Here is a 14,931-nt window from a genome sequence, read left to right on the forward strand (position 1 = left end):
GATTTCGGGGGGCTAGGGGATTTTATGTCTTCATTTTATATTCTCTTTAAATAAAAAAGTAAGCTGCTGATATGTAATATCATGGTGACACCTCACCTTCTATTTGCACCTACCGACATGCATTTCTTAATACTTGATCAGTGACAGATAAATTCGAGAAATGCACAAGACTATAAGTCAGAGCTGGAGGTTAGGTGGCACGCACATGAAGGGACATTTATGACGCGAGTGCTGAAACTGAGCAGTAACGTGCGTTTGCTCTGTGTGTGTTTTTACTCTCACGGCCACCGTGGTTGATTTAAACAAACGATACGCATTTTTGAGCCTGCCATGATGCTAAAATGAACTGCAATGTGTTGTGTCTTAAAATGTGTTGTGAAACAGTCAATTCCGTTATCGTGATCATTTCATTTGTGGTTAATAGTGCTCATTAAATATTGCTTTAAGATCATTACCCATGTTTTACCTTTCATAATTAGTTGAGATCTTTGCATCAAAAAAGACCATTAGGTCTACCCGTCTTTTTATGGCACTGAAGCAAGACGAAATAAGTATGTTTGTCAAAATTGATGAAAAATTATAACTTTCTGATGGAAAAGTATCTATAGTGGAAATTATACTGGATTGCGCTTGAACATTAAGGTCAGAATGAAATCAAAGTAGTAACATTTTAAACATAGCAGCCTTTGTTGTTGTGTAAGTGTATGATGAAGCAGACTATGCTTTCATTAATGGTGAAAAAGTTTGCCTTGGCTGTCTGTGTTTGCCGAGTGGATGGATGGTTCAGACAGGCTGCTTTTCCGGAGTAAATAAGGCCCGGAAAACATTACTCACACTATCAGGGAGCAAAACTTATCAGCGGTGGATGATTATTAGCACAGGTGCACTTACAGTAAACACCAGAGCTCCAGTTTGTGCTGAAAGGGAACATGCGATAAAGAAGCTGCGAATTGAGCCAAGGTACCTCTCCCAAAGGAGTTTCGTCTGCATTCCTAAATGTTGCAATGGATCACACAAGCACAGATTATTCAGAGTAGGAAGAAAAAAGTTTTCTGCAATAACCACCACCCTTTCAACTAAGTTGCTTACTTAGGGACCCGATGCTCACTCAATTTCTTATTATGCTGATTAATACAAGGGATGGGGCGTATCGTGCTTGAAAGAGTTGATTCGTTGAGTACATAAACTGCAGTAATTGAAAACTGATATCTGTACTCCTCGCCAGTGATTTTAAAGGGCACAGCATCTAAATCCATCCATCCGTCCGTCCGTCCGTCCCTCCGTCCGTCCGTCCCTCCGTCCATCCATCGTACTGTTCTCTACGATATGTTCTATGCAGTCCAAACATGATTTACAGATTAATATTGTGCTTGTGTAAAATGAATTACGCAGCAAAATCCACCCATTTTTCTCCATCTAAGGGGGCGGGACACTTGCTATCAACCAAAAATGATATGACAGAAGCACAGGTCTGGAGTTACAACCAATCACGGCCCCAGAAAACAGGAAAACTGTCCAGACTAGTGGGACTGCACATAGAACATAGTTGACTTCCTCTTTATATTTGTCTGTTAGTGACATGAGGTTACTAATTCCAACAAAATTATGTGCACATATGGTAGCTAAATAAAACTATTGATGAGTCCTACTTGGATGAAATCGAAGCATGGAATGCTTATGACATCAATGAATGCACGACACAAGCAGGCTTGTGCGGCAGCATATAAAATATGAATAAATTGCGGAGTGGAATGCTGCTTGTTGTTGCGCGGAAGTCTGAAAAGTACTGGAGGAATGTGAAGACGTGGCGGGTCACAGTGGGGACAGAGCTGGACGAGCGCGTCGCATGGCGCCCGATGACTAATCAAAGGATTCACTACTGTGTGGGTACTAGGTTGTACAGCCACACTATACAAGTGAGTGGCGGGGGGAGGGGGGAGACAACAACACACAACGAAGACTGAAAATCCAAACTTTAAAACCAAGGAGTTGAAGGAGAGAAATCTATCTCTGACAGCATTCAGGACTGGTGAATACCCACTGAGAACACTGTAAAGATGATTAAAATGTACAAGACAATTTCTCAAAATGCACGCACGACTGAAGAGACAATCTTAAGGACTATTAATTACCAAAGAGTAGAATAAAGAGAACCACAACAGAATAGAATCTCCCCGCCTTGTATCCAAAGAGAATCCATTATTTAAAGCATACACACAGAGAGAGCTCAATGGGATGAGAGAAAAGGAGAAGCAAAACAATAAACAGCACAAGCATTTTGAAGTGTCAGTCTAAAACTCCTTTGGGGGTTGAACAGAACCGGGTAAAATATTTTACATGGGATGGGAGTGTAACAACAACAAATACAGTATTTTCTTCAAAGTTCCTTTGGGGTATTCAATTTTCAAGCATACAAGAGAAATCTAAAGAATAAGTCCAAGTGAAGATGAGCCCTCAAGGTCTTTACGAAACATCTTTGGAGTGGACAAGGACAATTAACAGAACAATTCTGAGGGTTGTTTCATCACCATCAAAGCAACAAGCACAATGATGCAGATTATTATGTAACCTACATTTATAAGGGCTTGTTCCAAATGACACGGCAATCATAATTATGTTTGAAAAAATCTATAGTTATTATTAAGTCATACATTGATCTGAAACCAACGTGAGGTGTGGTTTATGTTGAAAATAGATATATCTTTAATTCTTTCAAATAGTTCTAATAATAAAATGGACAAACACATTTTGTAGTTAACTAAAGTGTTTAAATAGAACAAAATAGCAAACCATTTTTCATTCGTAGAACCATAAATATGGCAATACTTGACATTGCATTTTCATTTAATCCAGTCTATGGACAGATGAGTAACTTGTCTAAAATTAGGGTAAATGGGCAATTTTCTTGTCAATTTGATAGCTTTTTGGGTGTCTTTCCGCTATGGTAGGTGCGTAATTACTGTCATTGATTAATAATCCCTGGCCAGTCCCAGAATAATAAGTCCCACATGTACCCGGCCCTCCTAAAGGGAAGGCTCATTTGCCAGTGGGCTTCACAGCCTAAACTGCTTAGTGGGATGTAAGGGGGACCAATTTTCTTGTCTTGAGAGGAAGTTTGAGATGGGGTGATGACGACGGCCATTTTTCATTTCCTCAGACCATCACATCTCTGACTAAGGACAACTGTGGTTTCAGCGCTCTTCTCCCTGTGGGCACTAAGTGGTTATACTCATCACAGACAGTCATATGCACACTCAATTTCTCATTAAAAAAAATAAATAAATCAGCATCAAGTGAAGTGGCTGAGATCTTGATGAAGTGATTTCCATTTGATGTTTTCATTCAAGTGGAAGCACAATATAAAGCCGAGCCACATTTGATTAAACAGCACGGGTTGGACAATTTACTCCACGATAATGGCATTGAGGACTGACATTGGGCAAACTACTACAGAGGGATTCCCCAAATAAGGATGCAACCATTGGAGATGTACCCAGTATTGTTACAGAGAAACTGCAAAACTGAGAATCAGAGTTCCAGTTTGAAAATGCTTGGGTGGTGAAAAGAGGATTTAATTTACTTGAACCTAAAATTGTTTACCTTTTCAAGTGGTATTCTTAAAAATTAAAATGGCCGGACAACTGTGGAAAATGGGTGGCAGATGTTTGTTAGAGTGCTTATTTTGGTTGTACAAATATTTACTTTCCATGGATTTTGTGTTACCTAAATGGTTATTAGCAACAAAAATGAAAAGTTTGATATTGACAGAAGCCATTGACCTCTTCTACAAAATGATAAAACACATTAAATAAATGAAGATACCAAAAACAAAAAACTCTGTTGCGTGCTTTGTAATTTATTAATGTGTGTGCGTAGGCGGGATAAATATGACAGCATAGAAAATTCATCAAAACAACGTGATTTGCGAGCGGGCAAATGCCATTCTCAAAATGAGAAGCTAATTTCTAAGAAGAGAAACAAGAAAGATTATGGGATGATGACTCAGATTAGTGGAGATACAAACATTTCAACAACTCCGGGTAAGACAGACATTTTAAAACGATTTCCAATTAGGTTCAAAATTGGACTGAGTGTTCCATGTGAACAACTGCTCAAATCCATAATAACTTATCAGCACAGATGATGTGTTTCACCCATAGATAATAACAATAAGAATACCCAGTGGTAGTGTGATTGCTCCCTGCAGCTTGTTAAACTGTCATGGGTGTACCCTGTTTTTAGTCCGACTGCCCCAAAATGACAAACTCACAGTTTATCTCCTCCGTTGCTTTGTTATTCTTTACAACACATCTTAATTTCATCTGGGCCGCCGTGTCCTCGGCTGTCTCATGGAACTCTTTCAGGGTTAGGTTAGGACCAGGAGTGTGACATCACTTACTCACGTTTCCCCTTTTAAAAGACACTCGTCCTCAACAATTAGAAAATAAACTCGTATCTGAAAGTTGCAAAAAACTCAAGGGTACACAACATAATAAATCTCAGGTAGAGCTAGAAAACTAATGATCCCAACTAAGTTTCTCATCATTGGTAAATTACATCAGTGAAAGTTGTGTGGTCCGATAAATGAATAAATGATGATTGAAAAAAGAATTAATCAAATGAAGCAACAAAAGGCCTGTCTGTATACAGATGATGCTCTCATTCAGCCATACAAGTACCAATCATAATTATTTTTGGGCAAAACAAACCCTGATGTAAATGGATGACTTTTGAAAAGTAATGCATTCTAATTAAAAGTTTGTTCTCATTTTTTACTCCGCACTGTGTTATTCATGTGCAGGTGTGAGTACAGCTAGTGTGTCTGTATTTGTTTCATCTCCTAAAGCCTTCTCCCAAAGTCCTCTTTACTCAACCTAATACACAAAACTAACGTCAAGAAACAATATACACTTACCAGACACTTCATTAGGTTCAACTTAACAATGTTGTGAGGTTTTTTTTTATTATTTTGGTTACATAAATTAATTTTGAGAATTTGAGAACTTTAAAATAGATAATAATAAAATCATCCAAAACCAATGGGGGTATAGTAAATGAAATTACAAAAATGTCACACATACCTCTTGCTACACATAAAAAAGTCAACTTTCATTCCAATATGACATTGAATGTATCATATAATAATGTGGTACCTTGACAAGTTCCGTACGCGACTATGACCGAATGAGTGTTTTCTTGGACTTCAGTTATATATTTGTATATGTATTTTGCTTCCACAAAGGCATTTTATGTGTTTTTTTTCTCATTTCATTGTGCAGCTTGTGACCTGTGAGTGTACAATTATGCTGCATTACACTACATCTGTGCGTGAAAATAGAATAAAGCAGCATCAGGTCTTGAAAGCAAAAGCGCACACAAGCACGCAAGCACACACTGAGCAAAAGGAATGCATTAATTACTGGTACTCACATCTTGCAGGGAGATCATAGCCGCAGGTGATCTTGGCTTTGCCGGTTCCACAGCCATTTAGCGTTTGACACTCATCAAAGAGACAGGAACCTGCCGCTCTGTGTATGCAGCCATCCACTGAAAAACACAGACATACAGAGACAGACTTGAGACATGCATCAAAACATACCTATGATAAGACCAAAGCTTTGCAGACACTGGGGGAATTTTGATCTTTTCATCTCGATGTCAAATTATGTCCATAACACGGCATTCTCAAAGACTAGAGAGTCTGCCAGAGTGCAGTGCCCTTGTTGCTGGTAAATATTGACAGGGCTAGGAATTAAATTAGCTGGGCTAGGATCTAATAACGTCTCTGTACACAGTGAAAATGAGACTGTTCTTCCTGTAATCCCTCTCCCCTGTCAACAGCCATCTACAATCAGATCATTAACTATATTTTCTGCCTCATGCTGGGAATCTTATATCTATCCTCTTCTCTGTCGCAGTGAGCCTGGTGCGATGTGGATCAGCGTTCTGATTCTGTCGCGCTCCCTTTTGATGTGTGTCCTGATTCCGCGGAAAACGAAGGCCCCCCCCGCAAGGTTTTAATTTTACCGGGTTAAGGCCACGATTGCTGCTGATTGATGGTGCATCTTACAGAAGAAGGCAGAGAGATAGAAATCCACATTATCCTACTCTGAAAGCCTGACATCCCTCCAAGAGCATGTTATCAATCACACTGAAACATCATAAAATACGTCTCAAGTTGTCCTGCAGAAATCCTCACAAGCCATTAGAGGATAACAAAGCCAAGAGGAAGAACAATGACAGATGGACAAACAAATGTGTCTTTTCTCTGTTTGTTTCCATTTGACCCAAGCAGAGGACTGCCCTTATCTATCAAAGGTTAGAGTTTAAAAAAAGAGAACTGAAACAACTAACACATTGCAATCACCAATGAGACCCCAAACCACCTTGGAATTGGGATAGACTATTATACGACGTAACAAGTGAACATTATGAAGACAAAATATATTTGGTGATGGGAGGTCCTTTATCTGAGTTCTTTTCAGTTTGTCAAGGATGAGTCAACAGCTGGGCATAAGGTTTTCAGGGTCTATCAATCATCTTTAATGGAGTGAGGGAAAGCCGGTTGACAGAGACGGGGCCTTATGGCTTCTTGAAAAAGTAACACGCATCTGACAGGGATGTGGATATGGAGAAGGATTGCTCTGGTGACAGTGGGAGCTACTTAACACAGTACAGAGCAGCTGTAGCGTCGGCTACAAGATTGGAATCGAGAGTTTGTCCGCCAAAAATTTTCCACAGTTACTAGTTATTTGCATAACAATGAAATATACATGTATATTAGGAATAACACTAAAAAAAGAGGCTGTCACAATGCATAAAGAGCTCCCATACAAAATACTATCTAGCTTTGTATAGATTCAAAAAAATTAATTCAACACAAATGCATTTGACATTTGCAAATATACAATCCTGCTGAGGTCATTTTTTTTCCTATTTAAGAAAAGCAAGTTGGGTTAGGGAAAGGTAATAATACATATTTCCAGTGTGGCATTCACGTAGGAGTCTCTGCTCCCAAGACATTTCTCATGACTAGCAAGCAATTCTGATCTCTAGCCTACAAGTACCTTGGGAGCCCAGCAAGCAACAACATGAGGAGGTGCGCTTCATCTCAGTGGCTGGAGAAAATGATTCCAAGTGATGGCTTCAATTTCCATCTCAGAGCTCTCCTCCCTTCCTCCTTCCCTCCCTGATGCATTGCGTACTTCTAATGAGTCTGGGAATGTGTCCTTAGTGTCCATAAATACAATAAAAGATGGTGAAATGATTGGCATAGCTGGAGAATGGATTTAATTTGCCTGTTTACAGGAATGAGTGCAGTTCAACAGATGCATCGTGTACCATATGGGTACAGGTCTGAGTGACGCAAATAAGATATGGGGGCTGGATGGGGAGCGCACAGAGAAAGACAGCTTTTGATTGAAAAAATAAAAATCACATTACGTGAGGTGGTTGGGCATTGACATGATTTTTTTTAATTAACCAAAAGATGTGGCAGTTTGGATGTCAATCTAAATCCTAATTTAAGATGAATTTCATCGCTATCACAGCGGATTCATAAATTGTGTATGCCTGACACATTAAAAGTGCAGCCGCGGAATCTCATTATGAAAGAACGATATTTCACTTTGGAAAAGAGGATGATACCAACTTATTTCATCTTATTTCTCTCAAGTGTGGCCGCTAAGATATAAAATAAAATTTGTGTGAAGTAACATTAGGGTGTCTATTTTATTTATATAATCTGAACTTTCAAATCTGGAAAGATTTGGCCCATGCTCCACACCCTGGAGCAAGTTATGTGACCTAAACTCACGCGAGAAAATTACATAAATTAATGCACATTTCATATGTGTGTGTGTGTGTGTGTGTGTGTGTGTGTGTCTCGCTCTCACTCTCTCGCTCTCTCTCTCTCTATCTCTCTCTCTCTATCTATCTATCTATATATATATATAACTGCTTTTCCTGTCTTGATAAGGGAACAATTACTCAGTCCACACGGTTTAATGAAGCTCAACTTTGATCAGTGGCTCGTCGGCATCCCTCACATTTAATAATGAGTTCAACAACAGAGACTAAGAGAGCGAGCGAGAGAGAGACAGCCACATTGGCAGAGACAAAAGCGGAGAAGGCTGCGTCACTTTAGAGCACTTTGAATGGGTTACTCAGCTATAACCTTGGCTCCTGCCATTGTCTGAGACACCTCTGGCTCAACCTCCCAAAGCTCAGCTCCCATGTGCATTAAGGGACCAGCAAAGCTCCGCAAGGCTTCTCCCAGGCAGCCTGAAAACCAAGTGGCTTTCAATCGCTCCATCAGACACAATGAATACCTGCTCTGCTCTCATTATAATACCCTGCTTTCAGAAATAGTGTCAGCTGCAGTTTTTCTCTCCTAATTATTTCCCGCGCCTCTGAGGGTTAGGATCAGGACTGGAGCCAGAAGAGGCAGCATGGGGTGGGTGGGGGATGGCATCGGGTATGCTTGAGCTAGATTCTACCAAGCAGAATGTACAGAAGCCTGAATATCAGCAAATAATCAAAGTAAGGGGAATCGAGTAGCATTCATATAAAGACAACCAACTCGGCGGCATTGTCTTTGTTGCCGTCACCTGCCGACCCACAGAAAGGTCTCATCGCTGCAGGTTAGGAGAATAAAACATTTTAGTAATGCACTTTCACAAGACTGAAAACTGCCCCCCCCCCAACAAAAAAAAGGGATTAAGAAAGAAAAACAGGCCACAGACAAATAAAGGGATGCATTTTCAATAATAATCAGAATTGTATTCATTATTTTTTCTTCTCCGCAAAGATGAAAGAAGTCCAGCTATAACAATGCAAAGCCAATTGTGATAAAGTGAGAGGACAAAGTGGACAGATGCACAGCTTCTAATTACACAGTGACTAACTGCATAAAGTGTTTATGAATTCTGGGCGGGTAAGGCATTTGAGTTGCTTTCATGATCCACAAATCATGCTTCACAAAATAATCAATTCTGTGATAACTACCAACTTTAAAATACAAGCTAATGGTGTGTGAGTATTATTATCGGGGGCTAAGATAACACAACGTAAGGAGAGAAGCACCCGCATGGTACTCTATAGTTTTGTTCACCGATTTTTTTTTTTTGTAGTAACCATAGCAACAGCTTATGTCCCATCACTTCTCAGCACTTTTCAGTGCTGAACACCGATCAAAGCCCCGGCTCAATTCCACCTCTGTAATTTACAACACCATTTTATTCTCAACTAATTTTACTGACGGAGAAAATGACATGGATTAGTTGTAACCAAGTGCCAATCAGCGATAAATGTCAGGTGGAATATGTTCAAGCCATTGCCGTCACTCCCTTGTGATATTGGATCGTGAATCCTAATCGTAGCAATTTCAGCTACAAACAGAGCTAGAGCTCGCCCCTTGCTGTAACCACATTCTGTGCAATGGGATAGTAATCTCTGCTCAACCCATAATACCTGGGATTTGAAAAATGGTAAACCAGATAGATAGTCACAGATGTTACTCTGTAAATAGCCAATGAATAGCTAAGGTTTACATGGATGAAAATAAAGCAGACATATCACAGCTTCAGCAAAACAAAATCTTTCTCCTATTACAACAATGATCCTAAATAGATTCTATGTGATACCAATTGAATCAAGTGAATACGGCATCATGAATATGACATCTTGATGGCTTTCTAGGCAGTTCCAAAACATTTATTCTCTAAGTGCATTCATATTTAATCACAAAACTGTGCGAGTTTCTAAAAACTTCTGGAACAATGGTAAAATGTGGATGATGCCAACAAGCCCTGACAGTTGACAAGAACTCTAGACTGTTCGTGCTGTTCCCAGAGTCGTAAAACAAAGATCAGTTTGGTACTTGAGCTCAAGTGACACTGTTTTTGGAAGCGTGGCGTCTGACAGCTGTGGACAACTTGGTGCCGAACCCCAACGGTGCTGCACTTTTTGTGACAATCGTCAAAGTCCTTACTTTTAAAATGTTATTTTTTTTAACTGGTCTGTCTTGTTGTTTGAAAGAGGCAACGGAGCCGTTCAGACTGTCAGCACAACTTCTAAAAAAAAAAGAAAAAAAAAAAAAAAAACATGTTGCTTTGCTGCAAGTTTTACTGCACTGTATTTGACTCAGCTGCATGAAGGCTATCCTGCTATCAAATTGAACTATAAAATATTTAATAACATTTTAAATATATGTGTATGGTATTAAAAGATACAGTTGACTGCAGTATTTTAAAACTCCTACACAAAGCCCATAAAGAGACAGAACTATAGACACACATTTAGAAAGAAAATGTAATTTACACTAAGGAAGATGCATTTACTATAAATAATAATAAATGTGTGGACAGACAATTACTGGTTATGCCCATATTAACTGTTGTCTTCAAGAGATTCTGTATTTGAATAACACACACACACACACACACACACACACACACACACACACACACACACACACACACACACACACACAGACACACACACACACACACACACAGACAAACACACAGACACACACACACAGACACACACACACACACGCACGCACACGCACTGGGTGAGTGGTCTGGGGGGGATTTAATAGCTTTCAGACTTCTTTCACCATGTCAGTCACGAACACAACATTTACTTTGTTTGTTGTATGTTTTTTTTGTGTTGTTTTTTTTCTTTCTTTCTAGCCAAAGCCTAATGGGTTTGTTCTTTGAATGGTAGAACAGTTCATAATTCTTTTACCTTGAATACAAGAAAAACAAAAACATCTCATCACATTCAAACCTAAGTTTTGTCTGTGATTTACCAAATACATGTGTTTGTATGGTTTCACATGGTGTATCTAGTATATGTACTCTGTGACTGACTGGTGACTAGTGAGCTCAGATGGCTTCCAGCTCACCTGGCCGTGACCCTTGGCAAGATAAGCGATAGAAAAGGGATACAAGTTAAATGGCTGTATTTCCTTTTTTTCTGAATTTAACTGAGCAGCGCCACATTAAGGATGAAATGATCAATACGCATGATCATAAAAGTGCTGATTAAAATCATTGTTAACAGTATTAAAGCTCAAAATGTGACTGATTCTCAGAATACAACCAATTTTCACCTTATCTCAGACTATGATCACAGCTGCCTGATGGAAATCCATGTCTGTCTTCTATTACCGTATTTGCCGGTGTACAGGTCGACTCGGTGTATAAGTCGACCCCCTAAAATTCGACGGAAATTTACGATTTTATGATATATCCTTTGTATAAGTCGAGCTCAATTGTTGCATTATATTAAACTTCAAAATTCAATATGCGAAATTTATTGACGAAATGTGTTCAAATTCCGGGAGGCCGTGCGCATGCGGCTGTTTATAAGCACCGCGGAGGAGATCGCGGCCGGCGAGCTCGCGCACGCCACCCGGCACCAACGGGAGGCCGGAAATAGCTCCAAGCCGAGCGGATCGGCACTTTATAAGCACCGCGGAGGAGATCGCGGCGCCTCATTGGACTTCCAGCGGCCGGCGAGCTCGCGCACCCGCCCGGCACATCCGGGAGGCCGTGCGCACGAGCCAAGTGGCCGAAAATAGCCCCCGCCGAGCGGATCGGCTGTTTATAAGCACCGCGGAGGTGGTCGCGGCGTCTCATTCGACTTCCAGCGGCCGGCGAGCTCGCGCACCCGCCCGGCACATCCGGGAGGCCGTGCGCACGAGCCAAGTGGCCGAAAATAGCCCCCGCCGAGCGGATCGGCTGTTTATAAGCACCGCGGAGGTGGTGGCGGCGCCTCATTCGACTTCCAGCGGCCGGCGAGCTCGCGCACCCGCCCGGCACATCCGGGAGGCCGTGCGCACGAGCCAAGTGGCCGAAAATAGCCCCCGCCGAGCGGATCGGCTGTTTATAAGCACCGCGGAGGTGGTGGCGGCGCCTCATTCGACTTCCAGTGGCCGGCGAGCTCGCGCGCCCGCCCGGCACATCCGGGAGGCCGTGCGCACGAGCCAAGTGGCCGAAAATAGCCCCCGCCGAGCGGATCGGCTGTTTATAAGCACCGCAGAGGTGGTCGCGGCGTCTCATTCGACTTCCAGCGGCCGGCGAGCTCGCGCACCCGCCCGGCACATCCGGGAGGCCGTGCGCACGAGCCAAGTGGCCGAAAATAGCCCCCGCCGAGCGGATCGGCTGTTTATAAGCACCGCGGAGGTGGTGGCGGCGCCTCATTCGACTTCCAGCGGGCCGCGCACTCGCGCACGCCGCCCGGTTCAAATTTTCTAAGTGCAACGCACAATGAGATGCATGAGAAACGGCCTTGGTTACCATCACATTTGAAGCGATGAATACGAAGTTAAATTTTATGACTCGGTGTATAAGTCGAGGTCGATTTTTTTCGGTCGATTTTGGATCGAAAAAGGTCGACCAATACACCGGCAAATACGGTACTCTACATTTTGTGTCCATTTCAGGGTGCAAGGTGCTCTAATAATCACAAATAAACACATACCTCCTCTGTTACAGTGTTCTCACCTTCCTTCAATATCACACTCATTTTTTCCCTTAACTTCTCATCCAATCTCTTATTACCAACAAACACACTGCCAATGTAGCTATTATCACCCAGTCTTCTAGGTTAGATTACTTTCGGCACCCCTGCTTCACTACTTTTGGAACTGAAAAACAGTGTTTCAATAGGATGGACAGTTTTTTTTCCAAATCCAATCAGTGAGTTTGTTTCTACATTTTGAAACAAAATCTATTGTTTTAACAGGTTTGAGACTTTGATGATTTTGTGCAGTATTTCTAGAGTTGTCTTTTTCCTTGTATTATTCTAGTAGTTCGGCAAACCGTCCCTATGACAGAAGTTACTTTCTGTTAAGAAATACTGAGTATATAGGATGTATAGAGTAGCTTTATTCAAGTGTCCTTTTCAGATAATTTATACAAGAGTGGCCAAATGGTTGCTCCATCTTAAGAGAGTTTACCGTCGTAAGAAATCACTCCTCCACAATTTAAGCAATCACATTTTCAAGCATCAGTTTTCATTTGAACTAATATTAAGCAACATTAAGCGTGACATTTTGCCCAACCAAAATGTTTGTAATTGCATTTAAAAAGAGATTTTAAAAAATAACTGTAGTACTGAATTTGTGATCTGAATGTGTCTAAATCCTGGTGTGATAAGGCTTTCATTAAATCACAGTAAGCTCTAGTCAGTTTCATATTTGCCCATTACAAAACATAAGGCTGACTGACCACGGCTGACTATTTTCAATTAATAGAACACAATTTCATGCACCCATAATTAAATGTCACCTCGTGAAGAAAATACACTGTCTGGCAATCTGGGCTAATAAGGGACACACAAATGCTGAAGAAACATGGCTGGAAAACATAACCCCCAGCGTGGATCCTGGCTAAATTAATCATGAGTTACTTCCCTGGACAAAGTTCACTTTTGAGTGACCCAAGCGAGTTTGCTACTTGATTTTAAAAGATGGTTTCAGCCTGGATGTAGGTGAAAGTTGGACAAGAACACTTTGTTTGAAGCATAGTAAAACTTTGCACTAGGAAGCTACAGCAGACAGGATGAGACAAATGTATGTAATTATTGAGCCAACTTAACAGCAAGCTTGAAGGCAGTTGAGAAAAGAAAGCAAGCATGGTTGATTTCTCACATGCTTGGAACTCGGGGCCAAAAGCTTGGTGGGCAGTTCGTAATTGCAGAAATGAAGAGAAATGAAGCAGTTCCATGAAAGACCACTGCTTTTGATTAAAATGCATGAACAGCTGTTGCTATTATGCATGGTTCCTTGGGCTAGCATTTGCAAGGCAATTTTTCATTAACAGGCCCACAGCCTTGTATAATGCGTACGTATATACCAGAGATGACTAGAGTCCCCTCGTCGTTTTGACAAGGACTTGAATTGACTCGAGTCAACGAGTGGTTTTATGATTTGTGACTTGACAAAGTTCGACAGGAGACTCGGTTCAAATACAACATTTGAAAATAGATAAAAAAAATTATTTCAAGAGAGAATTCATTCATTTAAAAATAAAAAAAACCTTGGGCTCTTTGGCTCTTGTTTTACAAAAAAAAGTCGTACCATAAAAATCCAACTACTTTAGAATGTAGCAGGTTTTGTGACATTATTGGTATGATTTGCCAGATTTACAGTAGTTGCTTTAATTTAATTATCAACATTCTGGACAAGCCCAAGTGTTTGCAGCAACACACCAAATCTACATATTAACACACATAATATCTGATATTTTAACACTTTAGACATTGTATAAGTCCCCCAACTGATGACTGAGTGGAAGTGGTAATATTAATTTGAGTTCTTGGTGAACTGTGCAAGTTTGAAAGGCCTCTGGCTGTCAACATTTATAAGTTACAGTGAAAAACAATTTCTCAAAAAGGCTGCAGCGGAAAATTTATGTTAAATTCCTGGGTTTAGAATCAACATTTGTTCTATAAATGTCTCTACTGCAAGTTTCCCTTAATGTCCTTTTACTTCTCGGAACAGCAATGACAAAACAAAAACAATTTGTTTTGTACTGTGCAATGGGTCAGATGGGTGTCTACTCTGAATTGATAAATTAATAAGTCACCTGTCGTCAAATGCTTTAATACTGCAATAACAGTGTGAGGTCAATGACCAACTTCTTCCAGTCTTGAGACAACATACACACATTTAGTAATAAACACCGACTTAAATTTTCTTGGCATTTATTAATTTACCCAAACACTATTGAAACATCGTTTTCTCACTACTATGCATCTTTAGTCTTGTTTATTTAGGTGGAGATAATTTAAAACCTTTGGGATTAAACTATTAAGCGTCAAAATCAATACAATCAAAGTCAAATCCTTTCTGTCAAGGAGATGGCCCTGCTTCTCAAGATGACAATCCATTCTCAGTATAAAATAAACCAACACAAT

The 14,931-nt window shown here is 40.6% G+C and overlaps 1 protein-coding gene across 5 annotated transcripts in view; it reads right to left on the minus strand.

Annotated features, from left to right (window-relative positions):
* Nucleotides 1-14,931, minus strand: part of macrod2 (mono-ADP ribosylhydrolase 2) — a 280,346-nt gene that overhangs the window by 176,052 nt on the left and 89,363 nt on the right. For all 5 annotated transcript variants that reach the window (XM_088384939.1, XM_088384940.1, XM_088384938.1 and 2 more), the window contains one exon: nt 5,431-5,547. In XM_088384939.1, the coding sequence (XP_088241065.1) occupies nt 5,431-5,547 (117 nt within the window). The remainder of the gene's footprint in view (nt 1-5,430; nt 5,548-14,931) is intronic.

Source organism: Syngnathus floridae, chromosome 9, assembly GCF_059516105.1.
Source record: "Syngnathus floridae isolate MCC-2025c chromosome 9, RoL_Sflo_1.0, whole genome shotgun sequence".
Classification (NCBI taxonomy): Eukaryota; Metazoa; Chordata; class Actinopteri; order Syngnathiformes; family Syngnathidae; genus Syngnathus; species Syngnathus floridae.